Source organism: Nicotiana tabacum, chromosome 16 (assembly GCF_000715075.1).
Source record: "Nicotiana tabacum cultivar K326 chromosome 16, ASM71507v2, whole genome shotgun sequence".
NCBI lineage: Eukaryota > Viridiplantae > Streptophyta > Magnoliopsida > Solanales > Solanaceae > Nicotiana > Nicotiana tabacum.
Window position 1 is genome coordinate 158,204,138 of NC_134095.1, and position 17,865 is coordinate 158,222,002.

General features: G+C 33.5%; 3 protein-coding genes across 3 annotated transcripts; 1 reads left to right on the forward strand and 2 right to left on the reverse strand.

The window, feature by feature from the left end:
* Positions 1–693: 693 nt before the first annotated feature.
* On the reverse strand, positions 694–3,287 carry LOC107826765 (ABC transporter G family member 6). The gene has a single exon (XM_016653790.2). The coding sequence runs from the start codon at positions 3,036–3,038 to the stop codon at positions 846–848; it is 2,193 nt and encodes a 730-aa protein (XP_016509276.2). The 5' UTR covers positions 3,039–3,287; the 3' UTR covers positions 694–845.
* Positions 3,288–10,288: 7,001 nt separating this feature from the next.
* Positions 10,289–13,002, forward strand: LOC107825325 (uncharacterized). Its single transcript, XM_075232401.1, has 5 exons — positions 10,289–10,430; positions 10,600–10,804; positions 10,995–11,545; positions 11,745–12,281; positions 12,692–13,002. The coding sequence occupies exons 1-5, from the start codon at positions 10,289–10,291 to the stop codon at positions 13,000–13,002; spliced, it is 1,746 nt and encodes a 581-aa protein (XP_075088502.1).
* Positions 13,003–13,769: 767 nt separating this feature from the next.
* On the reverse strand, positions 13,770–17,563 carry LOC142170481 (uncharacterized). The gene is made up of 11 exons (XM_075232402.1): positions 16,904–17,563; positions 16,606–16,797; positions 16,256–16,324; positions 16,068–16,173; positions 15,901–15,966; positions 15,702–15,776; positions 15,538–15,621; positions 15,067–15,448; positions 14,838–14,964; positions 13,998–14,536; positions 13,770–13,911 (listed from the first exon to the last, which is right to left on the reverse strand). The coding sequence occupies exons 1-11, from the start codon at positions 17,561–17,563 to the stop codon at positions 13,770–13,772; spliced, it is 2,442 nt and encodes an 813-aa protein (XP_075088503.1).
* Positions 17,564–17,865: the final 302 nt, after the last annotated feature.

The following is a 17,865-nucleotide window of genomic DNA, read 5'->3' on the forward strand; positions in this document are numbered from 1 at the left end:
CGAGTGACATAAGATATCTAGGAATGAACTATATATTGCTTGTTAAAATCTTATTTGTAAATGTTTAAAAATAAATATCTATTTCTAATTTAACGCTATAAACTCTACCAAGCTGATTTGACTAGTGAAATAAGATACCTGGGGTGTATTATGTGTGCTAAGTTAACCCTATTATCTATTCATTCGCTTCTAATTACAAAACTTTTTGATAAATAATACTTCTAATTTATTTCTAAATATCTTTTTTTCTTTTTTAAAAAATAAAAAGAATCAATATATCAATTCATGACTTCATCAAATGGATGAACTGCCAAGACTAAATGCTCAACCTACAGGCCATAAAAGTTCTAAGCAAATAATAATCACTTTCATCATACCTATAGAGATTGATCAGAATATTAAGTTACATGCATTGATATTGTAAAAAATTCACACCATTCATGCAAATGTTATCCTATATTTCAAGGGCAAATCACTTTTAGTCCGCGGTCAAAACTATTTATATTTAGTAGCTACAAAATATAATATATATACATATTTATTTATTTATTTATTTGGTTATTATTCTAAGCGAGATTATACAATGTTATGTTGCCATTTTTTTCGAGATACATGACGAGCTCTTGTGAAAATTTATCAACTATTGTATAAAAATAGTACTTATAATATAAAAAACAGATAAAAGCCCATTCATAAGCCATGAAAATATATATTCATGTTCTATTAAATTTCAAATTGCAACTGCTTTACAACTTATAAAACCCAACTTTGATATAACTTTTTCAATGAAAAAAAAAAAAAAGGTTTTTCAAAAGTACCTTTTAACTATACTATCCCAAGCTATTTTAACTTCTCTTATTCTTACTTCCAAGCAACAAGCAGAAATAAAACAAAATCCTAAACAAAAACCCCCATGCAATAGTTACCCAAAGGCAATTCCACTTGCTCAATTGTGTAATCCCTTGTTGCACCAATATATCTGATCCAGTAGTCACACATGTTGAACTTGTAATCCTCATATTCAATGTACTGCTAATACTGCTCAACAACTTCTCCTTTAACGAATTCGGAACAGCCCCAAGTGGACTGTTATCGAACATTTGAATCCCACGAACGAAGCATTTCGTGGGATCATCAAATTCGTTCTGTAACACAGTTTCATACGGGTATTTCACTAGCGAAATATAATGGAACCAGATCCAGTAAGACGGGATTCTATCACGATTCATGAAGAATCCACTAAAGAGTAGGAAGTAGGCTAAAATTGCTACCACGATTGTGTATCCGAGCATGACATGAGGCACGACACCAGAAAGGAACGTAACGAATGAATTCCCTGCCCAAAACGAAGCCAAAATGACAGTGAAATAGAACAAAAAGCTAGAAAATCCACCATCTAAGCCAACAGCCCAGAATGTCACGGCGGCGAATGACAGAGCGAGGAAAATCAACGCTGGTATCGAAGTCAAAGCATGAGAAAGACAATAAGATGATCTTCTATATCCATTATAAGCCGTTTCCCTCATGAAAATGTACCTTTCTTGAATAAAAACGGGCAATGCGTCCGCACATGTATAGTAAGTCGTTGACATCGCGAACGCGAAGAATCCAAGCCGTTCTTGTACACCTTTAGGTGAACTGTCAAGTCGCCAAAACATAGTAGCCAGTATAAACCCCGTAACCATAACCGCACCAAATCGAACAGCAAAAATCTCGGGCATGCGCCACGAGTTAGTGAATGATCGCTTTGAAAGTACAGCTATTTCTGTCCATATTGGATTTGCAAAAGTAGGAACCATAGAAGTAGGACTAGTAGCAACATGTGTTGAACCAGGAACCAAATTTCCTCTAGAAATACTAGCACTTATCGCTTCCTTTAACGATAAACGATTTCTATTTCTACCTGTTGTTTCAGTATTCTGATTTGTACTACTAGTCCGTTTCATATGTTGCCATGTTTTGTTGAAATCGACTAAGCTCCTTGTCCTACCTGACCCTTCGAGTTCGCGAATTAAATCAAGCGCGAACTCTATGCGGTTCTCATTTTCAGGTATTGGATTTCCAAAATCAGCAAAAAATTGTGGCAAATTCAACGGCGAGCCACTGTAAACAGTTTGTCCACGTGATAGGAAAATCAACCGGTCAAGTAAACCGACAATTCTGTAACTCGGCTGATGGATTGACATAATTACAATACTGCCACTCTGCGCGATTCGTTGAAGTACTTTAATCACCATAAAAGCACTGGTGGAATCGAGACCCGAAGTTGGCTCGTCGAGAAAGAGAATAATCGGGTCATGGATTATGTCAATTCCGATTGAAACGCGCCGCCGTTCACCGCCGGAGACACCACGGTGACCTTCATCGCCGATGATAGTTTTCGCGGCGTTTCTGAGCCCTAATTGATCGATTAAAGCTTGAACTCTGGATTTTTTCTTCGATTTTGATAGACTCCGTGGAAGCCTAAACTCAGCTGCGAACATTAACGTTTCTTCTACTGTAAGCATTGGGTAGAGAAGATCGTCTTGCATTACGTAAGCCGATATGACTTTGAGTAATTTCGAGTGCAGTGGCTCGCCGTTCAGTGTTACTGTCCCTTTCAAGCTATCTTTCGCAATACGATTCGCTAACGCATCAATGAGCGTCGATTTTCCCGAACCAGACGCCCCTAAAACCGCGAGTAGCTCTCCATCACGCGCTTCTCCACAGATGTCATTCAAAAGCACCTTTGTTCTGGTGGACGGGATTTCCTCAGCGGGGCTGCGGCTGCTCCGGCTACGTGAGATCGCCGGAAAATTGACCTTCCGGCGGACTTTCACACTGTATGTGAGGTTGTTGAATGCGAGTACAAAGGGAATATTAGAGTGATGCGGGTCCATGGTAAGAGCTTGATGAAGTGGACTTTCGTCGTCGCCGGTGACATCGCCGACGTTCTTCAACAACTGACCAAACGTCGGCGATGACATTTCTACAACTTGTCTCCGATCATAAAGTGGTATGCTATCTCTAACTGGTGATGCATTAATTATTCTTGACATTTGTTATATATATCTCTAGATATAAATCCCTAATATATGGTAATTTTATTTGATGGATATAATTAAGATGCGAGTTTAATGGGTATAAGGGTACTAGTAGAAGAGGGCGGCGGAAAGGACGGCGGTAGAGTTGGCAACTAAACTATGGGTTTTTTGAGAGTTTTAAGGAGGGAAATAGATGAAGGAGTTTGTGTATGAAATAAACAAGAAAACAAGTCTCCCATTTAAATTAGTGAATCTACTCTCCCAAGAAAATGAAAGAGCAGACAGCCTACTTTATATAGATTGTGATATTAAATATAGTACGTTAAGGGCTCGTTTGGTACTAAGATAAGGAATGATTAATTCTGCAACTAAATTTAACAAGAGCTTATCCCATGTTTAGTTGAGAGAAAATTACGGTATAATTAATCACGAGATTAGTTATCTCTGGAGTGTAGTATTTTTTTTATCTCTATGAAAATGTGAAATACCTAATCCCGGGATAATTCTAGGATAATTTTTTTCCAAATTGGTTGATGAGTGGATATTTAGCTTGTTGTAGAATAATATAATATAACTTGTATGAGACTTATAATAATAAAATATTATATGAGAGAAGTGGAGTCTTTGAGCAATGATAAAGTTGTCTTTGTGCTACCTATAAGAACAAGTTCAAGTCATAGAAATAGACACTAACTCGTGCTTAGGGTAGGCTATCTATATCGCGCCCCTTGGGGGGCGACCTTTCCACGGATCCTGCGTGAACGCGAAATGCTTTATACACCAGGCTGCCCATTTTTGTAAGTTAGAATTTATGTAGTATTATTTTATACAGAATAAAATGTGAAATACAAGTATATGTATTAATAATAAGGGAATTAAACTATTTTGAAGGCAAAAATTTCCTCTTAAAATTAATAATTCATGTATAACAATCATTTCATCAATCACTATATTACAATTTATTCATTATTTATTTCTGCATAAATAATCTCTACCTTGTAACTTGTATGATAAGTATATGAACCAAATGACCCCTCAATACATATTATATTCTTGGTGGTTAGGGTTTAAGAGGATGATATTATAAACTTATTCATTAATATATTATGACCTAATAAATTGAATTGTGGAGAATGGGAAGAGTTTAAGAGAAGGAGTGAGATGACCTATATCTCCTAATCTTTTATCTACACGTCTGGTTTTACTGGGGTAGGGGGTGGGAGCTAGTTAGGGTAGGGGGTACATGACACGTGGGTAGTTTCTATTTGAGGAAGTCTTTTATTGCTATTTGAGGAAGTTGGGTCATAAGGATTTAAAGGATATTTCTTTTATGCCAAGTTTCTCAAGTCTTGTTATTTAGGTATGGATGGTAATCTACTGTTTACGCAAACAATATTTATGGGTAGAAAAATGCGGCAGGGTAGAGTTTGAGTGTTTCTTTCCTTTCTTCCTATGGGTTTGAGTTTTTCTATACTAACGTGTAAAACATACATAAACATATATTTTATTTGAAAAAATAACTGTTGATAGCTAGATTTTAGCGGATTTAAATGTATTGAATCAATACATGAATTAGTTTATAATTATGTTAAAGTTTGCTTGGGTTAAAATATAGGGATCAATTGAGCGGTCATAGTTCAATCCCAATTCAAAGTTATTTTTCATTTCTGTTTAGTAATCGTATCAAACAATTTAATTTTTCTTTTATTTTTCACTTTGATGAGTTTACTGATGGGTTGATTATATATATATGCAGCTCAAAATGGTCAAAATGTTTAGAAGAGCAAATTTAGGTTATGCTCAAAATGACAGAAAAATAATGGGTGCCTAATTTTGAAAGTACTATATATCTCCTATAATTGATATCCTCAAATGTGGGTAACTTTGTAAGTCGATCAAATTATAGAAAACGCGTCAAAAATTAATTTATACATTCCGTAGACAAAAACAAAATCTAAGTTGTAAATACTACATTAATTCATAATCTCATCATGTCTTTGCTTCGGTTAAATTATCGTCCTTTTTAAAAAAATATTTTTGCAGGAGCATCTTTTTTCTTTTTAAGAACCCTAATGTAAAAAACACAAATCAGACTAAATTAGATTTCAAATAAATATCTCAGGCTCCTTATTTTTTAACCAAAAAGAGAAGTTAATGGCGCCTGATATATTTTCTACTCCATAAAAACCAACCCAATATGCACAAAGCTACTTAATAAAGTATATGTTAGAATCACATTAGTATTCAATTATGCTCAAATTTATTTTGTTACTACACATACTATAGGCATGTGAAGAAATTGAACATTGCTGACAATTTATTGTTCATAATTTCCATAGACAAAGAGAATTTTATGATGCTATTAAATGATGTTTAACTATATATCTACAAGTTTGGCAGCCCCTCCTCATCAATAAATCTAACACGGACACATATTATTGCAAAATGCGATAATAACACTTTTGGTCCCTCAATTGTTAATAAATTTTGATTTTTGACTGTGATATTTGACAAAGCACATTTAACCGACGATCATCCTTTCTTTCTATTCAAAAAAGGAATAGTTGGCCGATAGGTCCCCAGCCCAGGCGCGGACATAATCCCTCTCTCCTCCTTTAGATCTTGTGAGGAGCAATCGATCGATCCTTGGAACCACATTTATTGATACATATATGGATAAATAGATAGTGATTCTTCCTCTCGGTAATGAGTGACAAAAAGAGAATTCGATATTATCATAATTCCAATTCAATGAATATTTTTGGTCCCTTTATGTAAGAAATATGTTATTTTTGAACTATTTTTAAAATTATATTATTGTTAGATATGGAGTAAAAATACAAACTTAACACAATACATGAGTAATTAAGTTGTAATAACAATAAATAAATGTGTTAAATCTGTGAATATTCATAGGTAAAAGGATCAAAAGTGTATGTTTCAGTTAATTGGAGGTTAAATATGTATAATCAAATATCACAAGGGCTAAAATTAAAAGGGACCAAAAGTACTATTAAGAGCAGTGGCGGATTTAGGGGGGCAGAAGGGGGTTCACCGAACCCCCTTCGCCGAAAAATTACACTGTATATATAAGGCAAAATTTGTTGTTTACCTTTATATATTAAGTTTTGAACTCACTTAACATAATCCAAAAGTGTAGTTAAGTGGTCAAGGGGGTTCAAAACTTTCATAAGGTCATATGTTTAATTTTCACTAACTACCAAAAAAAAATTTAAACCCCCTTCCTGGAGATCTTGACTCCGCCACTTATTATGAGTATTATCCCTTGCAAAATCGAACCACGCATGTTGGATTCTCAATCGTCCAGTCTCTGCGTAGATATTTCCGCCCACCACCCTATTTCACAAGTAAGAGGATCAATTAATATGAAAATTTTAATGACCTATTGACTATGAATCATTTGTTTCTTATTGTTAAACGTGCTTTTATTAGTGGCTGGGATAACAGTGAAGAATAAAGATAAAAATCATGATTAAAATGTTTGCTGTGAAATTGTCAACTATTTTTAAATTCTAGTATTTATTTAATAAATTCAATCTTTTGTTTGAGATTTGGTGAGATTTGTGGTCATTTGACGATTTCGTGTAGAGGTTATAGCAGTGTTGAATGAACGGTTAATTTGAAACCAGATCGTATAATTTTAAAGTTGTCCCTGTTATTTGATTTGAAACCAGACGACTGATTTGAAACCAAACTGAGAGTTTAATTGGTGACCCATTCAAAATAAGTTGAACGCTTTGGCTTTGATTAGGCAATCGGGCGCGAAGGGTGTGGCACTCCTCTACATTTATTCCTAGTAACGATCACAAAACCCAACATTTTCTGCTCGCTACTTGCCCAACATTATATATATAAGTGAATCTTTCAAAATATGATACTTCTATCTTATTTTTTTCAAGATTTTCATTTGAAATTGACAGTATTTTTATTTTTAGTGCTCTAGAGTTATACCTTTTTTTTGTCTGAATCTCATGCATACCAAGCTAAGTTTTTTTTTTTGTAGGAAAGGATTCACTTTTAATATTATTTTAATTTATGTATATGGATATTGGTTCAGGTTGGGTTGAGTCATTCCTATTTTAAGGAAAAAAATATAAAATTAACCGATCGGCTGAAACTAATTGTATTTGCTAGAATTTTTTTATAGAATATGTATATAATACACAGACATATACTTATATATATAAATATTTTTTATCGGCTATTATTTTTTAGAGTGGCTAAAATATATGTTTTTTATTTTAATTGAGTTATTATATATTAGACTGAAAATAAAAAATAAAAAATCTCGAATAAGAAAATACTACCAAAAAATTTCGTTTTTCGGTCATTATGATTTTTATGTGAGTTAATGAAAAATTTTATGTTTTTTTTGTGAGAAAACAAAGTTATATAACTTTGATGGAAAAATATCTTAAGTATATGACCATTTGTGAAATTTACCCGATTCAACCCCGAAAGAAAATCAGCAACACGCAATTCAAAACTCAATAGATAGTGGATCCCCTTAGTTCTACCCTTCATTTAAATTTTTGGCTTGTAAATCATTGTGGCAGGATCCGAATGTATCCCATTCATCAGGCATTATTCTTTTACCATTAGACCTAAGCCCCGGAATAGGTCACTATTGACATATTCAACATTTTGTCTATAGATATAGATATATGGCATTGAGCAACTTTTAGAAACCACTATATTTTAGTGGTTATTAGCTAGTTGTAGCTATCATTTATTATATTACTTCATATAGCTATGTTTTTAAAAAATTTAGAGTATATTCGATGTATTTAAGCTACTATATTCATGAATACAGTAGCATTTCTAAGCGTAAAACAAGGGATTACAGCTAGACAGATTTTTGTATTTGAGTGTATTCGAGTGTATTCATGACGTGAAATATGGGATTACAGCTGGACAGATTATTGTATTCGAGTGTATTCATGACGTGAAACATGGGATTACAGCTGGACTGATTATTGTATTCGACTGTATTCAAATGTATTCACGGCATGAAACATGGGATTGCACTGTTTTTAAATGGAAAGTAAATCAATTAACATAATAGACTCCTAATATAACACACAAATTATGTATTTTCAGTTATAAAAAAGATTCTCAACCGAAAAACACCCAAAAAACATAGCTATCTTCAGAGAAATTGTAAAATACATCTGAATACATAAATTATATTAATTAAAAAAATATATGAATACATTCATGGAATATAGCGAGACAGTGAATACAATGAAATACATAGAATACAGCGGGATATATTGAAATACAATAAAAAAAAGATAATGAATACAATGAAATATATAAAATACAACGAGATACATTGAAATACAATGAAAAAAAACAATGAACACAATGAAATATAGCAAGATACATTGAAATATATTAACAAAAAATTCAAGTTGCTCAGCCCCCAACTCCGTCTTCTTTGTTCAAGAACAATCCTAAGCTTACGTATAGCGGCAACACCAAGCGCATAAGCACCAATTGCTGCCGCAACCAATTCTTTTCCGGGCTTCACCACCCACCAACACCAACAATCCCAAAAGCCCCCAATGGAACCCACTTCAAAGGCTCTTTCCCAGCCCCCGAAACGACAACGTCTGCAAATACCTCCACCGCGAAGTCCTTAAATTCAGTATTCCCAAGCACAATTTCACTCTCTTTCTCCTCGCTGAACCGGCGTGTGGAGACGACTTTTAAGGCCTTATCTACTTGTAATGGGGTCGGAGGCGATTTGATCCAGTTGGTTATAAGAGGGATGCATGGCTAGAGAGAAGCGTGGAGGCGTTCGGAGGCGGAGAAGAGCTGGTAGGGTAAGTAGAGAGAGAGAGGGAGAATAGATATGGGGTAGGGGATATGAGAGAGAAAAATAATACAAACCTTATTTTATGGCTTAAAGGTAGGAGGTGACCATAAATAGATATTTGGCTATAAAAAATCATAAGGTAGTTATGGAATATAATTTTTTAAAAGGATATTTATTTAAAATAAATAAGGCATCAACATTTTCTATAGGATAACTAATCCTATAGCATTCAATTACATTTCTATGATTTTGTGATAATATTTGGAAGTATTGATAATGATATATATATATATATATATATATATATATATATATATAACTAGTTAATTTTATATAAAATACTCAATCGATGGTAATGAATACAACAATGCACTTGTAAAAATCACCGTTCTTCTCCGTCGTTTCTTACAAGATGAAGTAAAAAAAAGCAGGAATATATGTAGATAGGGGTGTACGAAGGAAACCGACAAATCGCATCAACCCGATAATTCGAGTCAAACCAAGAAAAAAAACTCAACCATGCTTTGGTTTGATTTGGTTTGGTGTTGGAAAAAGAAACCCGATCATAATTGGTTTGGTTTGGTTTTAACTAAAGAAAGTCAAACCGAAACCAAACCAATCCGACATTACATATATAGAAATTTTAGATATATTTAATATATAAATATACTTATTGTGATGTAATTTATAAATATTTCTTAAAAATTTTCATAATTTTATCTTTTAAGGTATTATTTCAAGGTTGAACTTAAAACTTTTGAATGTTCCAACAAGTTTTATAGCCATTAACATTAGTAAATTAAATAATGGAATTTTTTCCTATCTATACCATATATGAAACCTTATTACCAAAAATGTTCATAATTTGTTAATTACCCGCCCAGTCCACACTTTTACTACAATTTATATACCAATCCATAATTAGGAAGATTCTGCCATTTAAAACGCGCTAAAAAGAAGGCACGAAATCTGCGTTTGATTCTTTCCACATTAAATTCGAATTTTGAAATGGAAAGAGATCTCATTGCTGCGTAATTCTCTCATTCACTACAATTCTAAAACAACGCAAGCTTCATAAGCTCCAGTAGTCAAATTGCTTTTACAAATTCTACAACGCAATACAAATTGTAGAATTCAAAATTGTTTTCCATCGACCTCAGTACTCAAATTGTCGAACCTATATATGTTCTTCATCATTTTTCTCTCAACTACACGAAATCATGTCAAAAATCCCAATAATGCTAAAATTGAATGGAAATTGGGATCACTATGGCAGATTTAGAGATTTTGAAGTTGATGCCATTGTGGTAGATGAGAATGCAAGCTACGGAATTCTGATTTCTACAATTGCAGAACAACTATCGATTGATACATCGGATAAATTGTAGAAATCAAATACATTGTGAACGAAAATTGTCCTCCAATGGAGATTAGGAATGATATGGGGGTTCGTGTGTATATGGAGACCAAAAAGGAGAATAAGAACTTAGGTTCGTATCATTTATGTATAAGCGTAAGAGATTTCAATATGGAATTGGCAATCACCAACGATAGCACAAGTGCAAGTATGTTTAATTCGACATTGCAGAGAGTTATTGTGTTAGTGTGTTATCTACAATATTACAACATTTATCTACAAATTAACTATATTAAACAATGTACTGAAGCTCATAAAGCAATGTTGTTTTCAAAATTATCTACATAGTTACTACATTTATCTCTATGTTGCTGTAGGTTCGTCTGGATCCCTAAACTTACTTGAATTTCCATCCTCACCAGCTATAGAGGAATATCAAAGTAAAATAATAACTGAATCTACGCAAACATATATTGAAAAAGGACAAGTTTATCAGGACAAGCAAACTGTAGCTGCTGCAATGAAGAATTTTTCTGTGATGCACAAGTTCCAGTTCAAAGTAAAAAGATCTAGTCATAGAATGTATGGATTTATTTGTGGAGAATATATCAGTAAAAGCAGTGTTTTAGTGAAGATATGTGGTTTTTATAAATTATAGTTTAATTGTAGTTAAATTGTAGTTAATTGTACTTTTTTACGAATTTGTGTTAAAACAGTCTTTTTTGTTGCTTCTACATCTATAGCCTGTATTAAATATTGTATTTTTTTGTAGCTACTGGCTTATATGCGTTGCTGAAAACTGTAAATGGCACTTCAAGGTAACGTCAATTAATGATTCGGCAATGTTCAAAATAAGGAGTTTCAGCCAACAACACACATGCTCCTTATTGGACGAAATATTCATACAGCGCAAACGTACTGCAGCTGTAGTTGGTAGCATGGTCGTTCCAAAGTATTGTGATCCTAAGACTGTTTACACACCAAAGGACATACAAACCGACATGTTATCCGAACATGGACTGAACCTAAGCTACATGCAAGCATGGAGAGCCAAGGAAAAGGCTTTACAGTTTTTGAGAGGGAATCCGTCTGAATCCTACAATAAATTACCCAAATATTTTTATATTCTTGAGGAGACTTATCCTGGTTCTGTTGTTAAATTGAAGAAGGCAGCAGATGATTGTTTCTTATACGCATTTGTTGCTCTTTGTACATCAATAAGTGGTTGGCAACATTGTAGGCCAGTAGTAGTGGTTGATGGGACATTCTTAAAGTCAGCCTATAGGGGGATTATTCTTACAACAAGCACCATGGATGCAGCAGGTAAATAATGTAATAATTTTGTTGTTATTTTGTAGGCAGTCTATAAAATGTAATTAAATTGTAGTTATTTTGTAGCTAAAGGAAAAAAGTGTAGATAAATTGTCTATATTCTGAATATATATTGTAGTTGTTGTTTAATTATATTTTTATATACCTTTTCATGGGCTTCCAATTAATATTTTATGAATTAAAAATGTAGGTACTATATTTCCCTTGGCATATGTTGTGGTTGATTCTGAAAACGACGCGTCTTGGAAGTGGTTCTTTGAGCAATTCAAGGAGGCATATGGTGAAAGACCTTCAATGTGTGTTGTTTCAGATAGGAATGAGAGTATACTGAAGGCAACATCAATTGTCTATCCGGGCATGCCACACTACTCTTGCATGTGGCATATTTGGACAAATATAAGGTCCAAATTCAAGAAGGGACATTTACAATTACATGAATTGTACTTTGCTACAGCACGGTCATACACTCTGGATGAATTTAATGAAAGGATGTTGAAGATTGAAGAGGTAGACCCCCGTGTGAAATCTTACCTATATGATATTGGCTATCATAGATGGACAAGAGTACATGCAACGGTAAATAGAACTTCTACTATGACATCAAACATTGCTGAGTCGTTGAATGCTATAACAAAAGAGGCAAGAGAGCTGCCAATATATGATCTATTAGAGTATATGAGGACGCTTCTTGAATGTTGGACGAAAGAGAAGTTATTAAAGGCAAAGGGTACTTTCACATACCTTGGGTACAAATTCAACAAAGAATAGGATGAAAATAATACATTATCTCAGAAACTAAGGGTAAGATCTGTTTGTTTTGTGCAAAAAAAATAAATTGCTTAATATGCATTGTTTCCAGATTGTAGATAAATTGTAGTCAAATTGTGGGTAATTGTAGATTGTAGATAAGTTGTAATGTATTTGTAGCTGATTTGTAGGTAAGTTGTGGACCATCCTTTTAAATGATTGATATATTATTATTAATGTTTGTTCTTCAATTGTAGGTGAGGGCTTCAACAGATCATTTACATACTGTGTTAGATGGTGTGAAGCGGTACATTGTGTGTCTAGAAACCAAGAAATGTAGCTGCGGAAAATTCTAACTTGATGAACTTCCATGTGCGCATGCTTTGGCAGCATTAAGGCACAGGAAGGAAACATACGAAAACTATTGCTCTCCGTATTACACAAGGAAGAGCCTTCTGCTTACCTATGAAATGCCAGTAAATTCTCTTCCTGATGAAAGCAAATGGGATGTGCCACAACATATTTTGGATAAGGTAGTAAAGCCACCTACAGGAGATAAAAGGCAGCCAGAGAGACCTCATAAGGAAAGATATAAAACATTTGATGAAATAAAGTCAAAGAAGTACAAGGTGTCATGTGAAAATTGTGGAGGTGAAGGGCATAACAAAAGAACTTGCAAGAATGCGCCCAAAAAGAAATGAATATCATGTAATTAGAATAGTTATTCAAAATAAATGTTAGTGAGTTCAAATTATCTGATTGTTTTGTGTAATTGTTCAAGTTTTTGAAGATGATTATGAAGTATACTACAATTTGTGTATTTGTGTTTAATATGATTTTATGTATTCTATCAGACATCTAAATTTGTCTTTTTTATAGCTTAGTTAAACTTTAATATTTACTATATACAAAACAACTAATATTAATGAAGAATTCATTCAATGTAAACTGTTTCCAGATTGTAGTTAAAATGTACTTTAAATGTAGTCTAATTGTAGTCGTGTTAATAATTTGTAGTTAAAATGTAGTTTAAATGTATTTAAATTGTTGTATTGTTAATAATTTGTAGATGATTTGTAGATTAATTGTGGATAATTTATTTATATGATTCATGTATTTATTTCATATTTTGGTTGCGTAACTTAATTACAAATGACAGTTATATACAGAAATTACCTAAAACTTGAAGGTATTTCATAAAAATTACTTGAAGATTAAAGGCAAATTGTATTCTAGCAAATCAGAGTACTCGAGTTTAATGTAATGAAGATAAAGTGCTGTAAACAACCAAAATGACATATTTCCTACAGTGTATTCCACTTCAACTACAAAATGACATCAACTAAACTAGGAACACAAGACTCTATTTCTTCTTTCTCTGTACTCTAGTCCTCTCATTTTTAGCAGGAGCACCCTTCCTCTTTACTAGCCTGCCTGTAACCTCACTTTCACTGATTGACCCATCTTCTTACTTCTTTGTAGCATAGTCCCATAGTAGAGCTCCATAGCGTCTACGGTGTTGGTCGATATCAGAAAGATCTTCTTTTGGGATTGCCAAATCTCCAAGGCTAACATACTCTGCAAAAGCCGCCACAAATACACCGCAATCGCTGCATAAGATAAATTTTTTTTATTATGTAACAATTGATTAAAATAAAATAATTAAACATATAAAAAGGGAGAATAGTTTTTTTACAGTGATCCTTCCTTTTGCTGTGGAATCTCCGCAACCATCCACTGTATGTTGAGAGGGTATGTAATTGGTTTCTCAATGTATGCCTTTGTGGTCTTGAAGTCAATGTCATTACATTTCCCGTAGAAACCAGTGCAAGACAAATACAGATGGATAATTATTGAAAACTTATCAACCAATGATTCAATAGTTTTATGATGGTTTGAAGACATCATGGAATCATAAACATAAAGTTGCCTGTCCACTATGTCGAAAACGAGCAACAACCAATGGAAATTATCTACAATGTTCACAGGCATGATGACATAGTCAACTACATCCCAAGCAACATTAGCAAGAAGTCTATACCCAAGGATATATTCTGCAACATCATCATCCGATTTAACAACCGAATACTTAAGTTCTGGTGGAGAACTTTTGAACTTGTCATAGATTCGTTCAATATTGGTCCTGAACAAGCAATTGGTTGTTGTGAACCTAGTGTCGTTGTTGGGGTCATACTTGCCTCTTTTTCTCAAATAATACATAATAACATCAATGTGCTGCAAAATAAAATAAAGTGTACTATAAGATACAAAATAACCACAATTATCTACATAATAGCTACAACTTAAACTACAATTTGAACTAATCAAATAATCCAACAGATTGCTACACTTTAGCTACTATATAGAGGAACAAATTCAACAGCTGAAGAAAAAACATAGTAACCTATATATCTTGTCTATAATATAACTACAGTTACACTGCACAGCTGAAGACAAAACTACAATATAACTACAATTACACTACACAACTGAAGACAAAACACATATTGTGAAGGATTCTATTCTTTATACTTACCGTGTTATTGATGACTTGTCCTGGGTGAGAAAGGGCATAAAACCAGTCCTTCTTATCCACCTTTTCACAACCAAAGTCTAACCAAGGATTGATTTGGTTATCCTTTTTTAAAAAGTATTCTTTCCTCCTGTAATAACAAAAAAATATCAAATAAAAAAAATGACAGAATGAATTACATATTTAAAGTTTAAAAATGGTGAAATGACAGTATAAAATTAAGCATTCATACCTCTTAGATACTTTGTCACTACGAAGGTATAACCAGTTGGTGAACCTTTCTATCAAATCAGCATCTACATTTTCACCTATAACAGTTGTGAAGGGGTGCTTGAGGAAGAAAAATTTAGGTCCACCGGAGGTGCTGCCTCCAGAACTATACAGAGGTGTGAAAGGTGATCGTGCATGTTTCCCCGGTTGCCTGGTTCTACCCGGATGAATAGGGGTTGCTTCATCTGGTATGGGCTCGCCATACATGACCAATTGTGTTAAGTTGTCTGGCAACTCAAAGTCATCCAATGTCGGACCTTTCTTGTCAATGCCTGAACCTTCAGGAACAACTTCATTCACAGTCACACCGTGAATTGGCGACTGTGGAACGTTATCTTCAATATCTGTTACATATAAAATAACATACTTAACAGCATTGTATAATTGTATAAGCAAAAATTTACTACTTCAAAAGTATATTATGATATTATACCTGCTTTTTCTACCTCAGCTCCTTCCTGAAATCCTGGTTCTTCCTCAATCATTGCTGGCACACCCCCATGAGAAACTTCAGCTTCTGAAGATAAATGTTTAAATATGTAGTTATGCACAATATTGTTGATACAAAGTGAATATAATGAGCTTCTGATATTATACCTGCTTGTTGTGCCTCAGCTACTCCTTCAAATTCTGGTTCTTCCTCAATATGTGCTTGGAGATGTTCTGTTGAAACTTCAGTTTGAATGATTAAATTAAAAAATGAGAATTGTAGATATATGTGGGAATTTGTAGTTAAAGTGTGAATTATAAAATTTTTGCATTGTAACCTTATTGTAATGAAAGTATGATAGTATACCTGCTTTATATGCCCCAACTACTTCTTGAAAATCAGGATATAAGTCAACATGTGCTTGAACATGTTCTGGAGAAATAGCAGCGCAAAACATAGTGAAAAGGGGTTATAATAATTAGATAATGCTATCTTGAAGTTTGTAGATATGTCTGAAGGAATTCTATAAATACCTGTATTGTTTGTGCTTGTATGCACTTGATCACCAATATTGAACTGAAATTGCTGGTTGTTCTCTCCTTGTTGTTGGTCATTATTTTTGGTTGAACTACCAGCAAACTACAATTTTTGGGTATGTTTGAGTATATTTGATTCATATGTCATAATTAGTTTTACTACAAAAATATAAGTCAATTATTACCTTTGACTCGTCCACATCGTACCTCCTGTTTATCACCTTCATAACACTCTTCACAGAAACATCTATGAACTGTCAAAGGCTTGAGAGTTCCTAAAAAACAGCCTTCCTAAATTCAGCTAACTTTTCATAAACCTAAAAATTAAATATATAATTAGTTGGTAATCTTATTCAAAGTGCTACAGTTCCACTACAATTTAACAAAGATTTGTGCAATACCTACAGAGCTCAATATAGAATTATACCACAAATTAACTACAATGTATAACATACAATAATTGTTATGGAATGAAGTTAAATTGTAGCAAAAAATATTTTTATATTGTAGTTATTTATATTACCTACTCAATCGCCTTTTCCAACTTCCTGAGCTTGCTAGTCACAGATTCAGTGTCCTCTTGACAATCTGTATCTTTGGGTTCAAATGTTGGAGAAGCAACAATTGGAACTTGTGATGATTGAGCACCATGTGCATCTTCATACTGAATCTTGTCTGGCAGATTAAGCACTCCAATCTCTTCACCCGATTCAGTGATGCTTGTGAACTGAATGATAGAAATAATAGTTAGTTCAAGTAAATAAAAAAAATGTAGATTAATTATAGTTATTATGAAGGTAAATGTAGTATCATACAAAAGTGAAAAAATATACCTTAAGCCACTCAGGCTTGATCATCTTCTCTTCAATTGCAATTAACCAAATCTGGCCCTTTGTAGCTGACCATCTTAAAATGCGAGGTATAGATTCAGAACACCTCGTAACAAGATCTGTACTGACGGACGAGCAACACTCATATAGCCACACTTGCAAGGCTAATGAGCATCCCCGTATCAGATAAGAATGTACATTGGGATTAAGACGATGTCGGACAGATTCAATAACCTGCTTGAAGGATTTGATACCCCATGGGTATGACTCAAAATTACCAGACTCTATCAGAAAGAACATAAACTTGTCTATGAAAGACACATGTTCTTTATCAGAAGGACAAACAAAAAATTCCAACAGATAAAGAATGCACAACCTCACTGCATCCTCATCGTTTGCCCAAGCTTTATTTGTGACTATATTTTTCAAATGCCACTTTTCAACCCTTTGTTTGTTCGAAAAATAGGTAGTCATTAAATGGCTAACATAAGTGGAAGTGTAACCATAGTCTGAAAACTTATTCACACAATTTAGACCAGTAATCAACCCAAATTCTCTCAAGGAAAAATTCAATTTTTCACCCTTCAATAGTACTGAAAAATATGAGTCAGTAGACTTTGACAATTCATACTTCATCAGAAGATGAATTGCTTGGTTTTGCATACTGATTGTGGGGAGACCAAATAAGTAACCAAAACAAGTTTTTTGGAAAAACTTTAAAGCACTTGGAGAGAGTAAAACTTTTATTTGGCTAGGTATGCTCGGATCACACAAACTGTGAAATCTAAGCACACCATAATCAACATTTTGTGGTGTAAAGTAATGGCCATTCTGCAGAAAATAAAAAATTATTGAACATTAGTAGTTAGCATAAAAAAGAAGCTGTAATATACATATAACTACATGATAACTACAAAATATAACTAAAAGAAGAACAACCTACCCACACCTATAACTACAAAACA

What these genes read in the sequence shown, in the direction of transcription:
- LOC107826765 (XM_016653790.2), bottom strand. Translation starts at nt 3,038, where the DNA reads ATGTCAAGAATAATTAATGCATCACCAGTTAGAGATAGCATACCACTT.
- LOC107825325 (XM_075232401.1), top strand. Translation starts at nt 10,289, where the DNA reads ATGGAGATTAGGAATGATATGGGGGTTCGTGTGTATATGGAGACCAAA. An exon ending in CAACGATAGCACAAGTGCAA is followed by an intron (nt 10,431 to 10,599) that starts GTATGTTTAATT and finishes ATGTTGCTGTAG; the next exon opens with GTTCGTCTGGATCCCTAAAC. An exon ending in AAAAGATCTAGTCATAGAAT is followed by an intron (nt 10,805 to 10,994) that starts GTATGGATTTAT and finishes ATTTTTTTGTAG; the next exon opens with CTACTGGCTTATATGCGTTG.
- LOC142170481 (XM_075232402.1), bottom strand. Translation starts at nt 17,563, where the DNA reads ATGCAAAACCAAGCAATTCATCTTCTGATGAAGTATGAATTGTCAAAG. An exon ending in ACGATGTGGACGAGTCAAAG is followed by an intron (nt 16,174 to 16,255) that starts GTAATAATTGAC and finishes CAAAAATTGTAG; the next exon opens with TTTGCTGGTAGTTCAACCAA. An exon ending in AGCTGAGGTAGAAAAAGCAG is followed by an intron (nt 15,449 to 15,537) that starts GTATAATATCAT and finishes TATATGTAACAG; the next exon opens with ATATTGAAGATAACGTTCCA.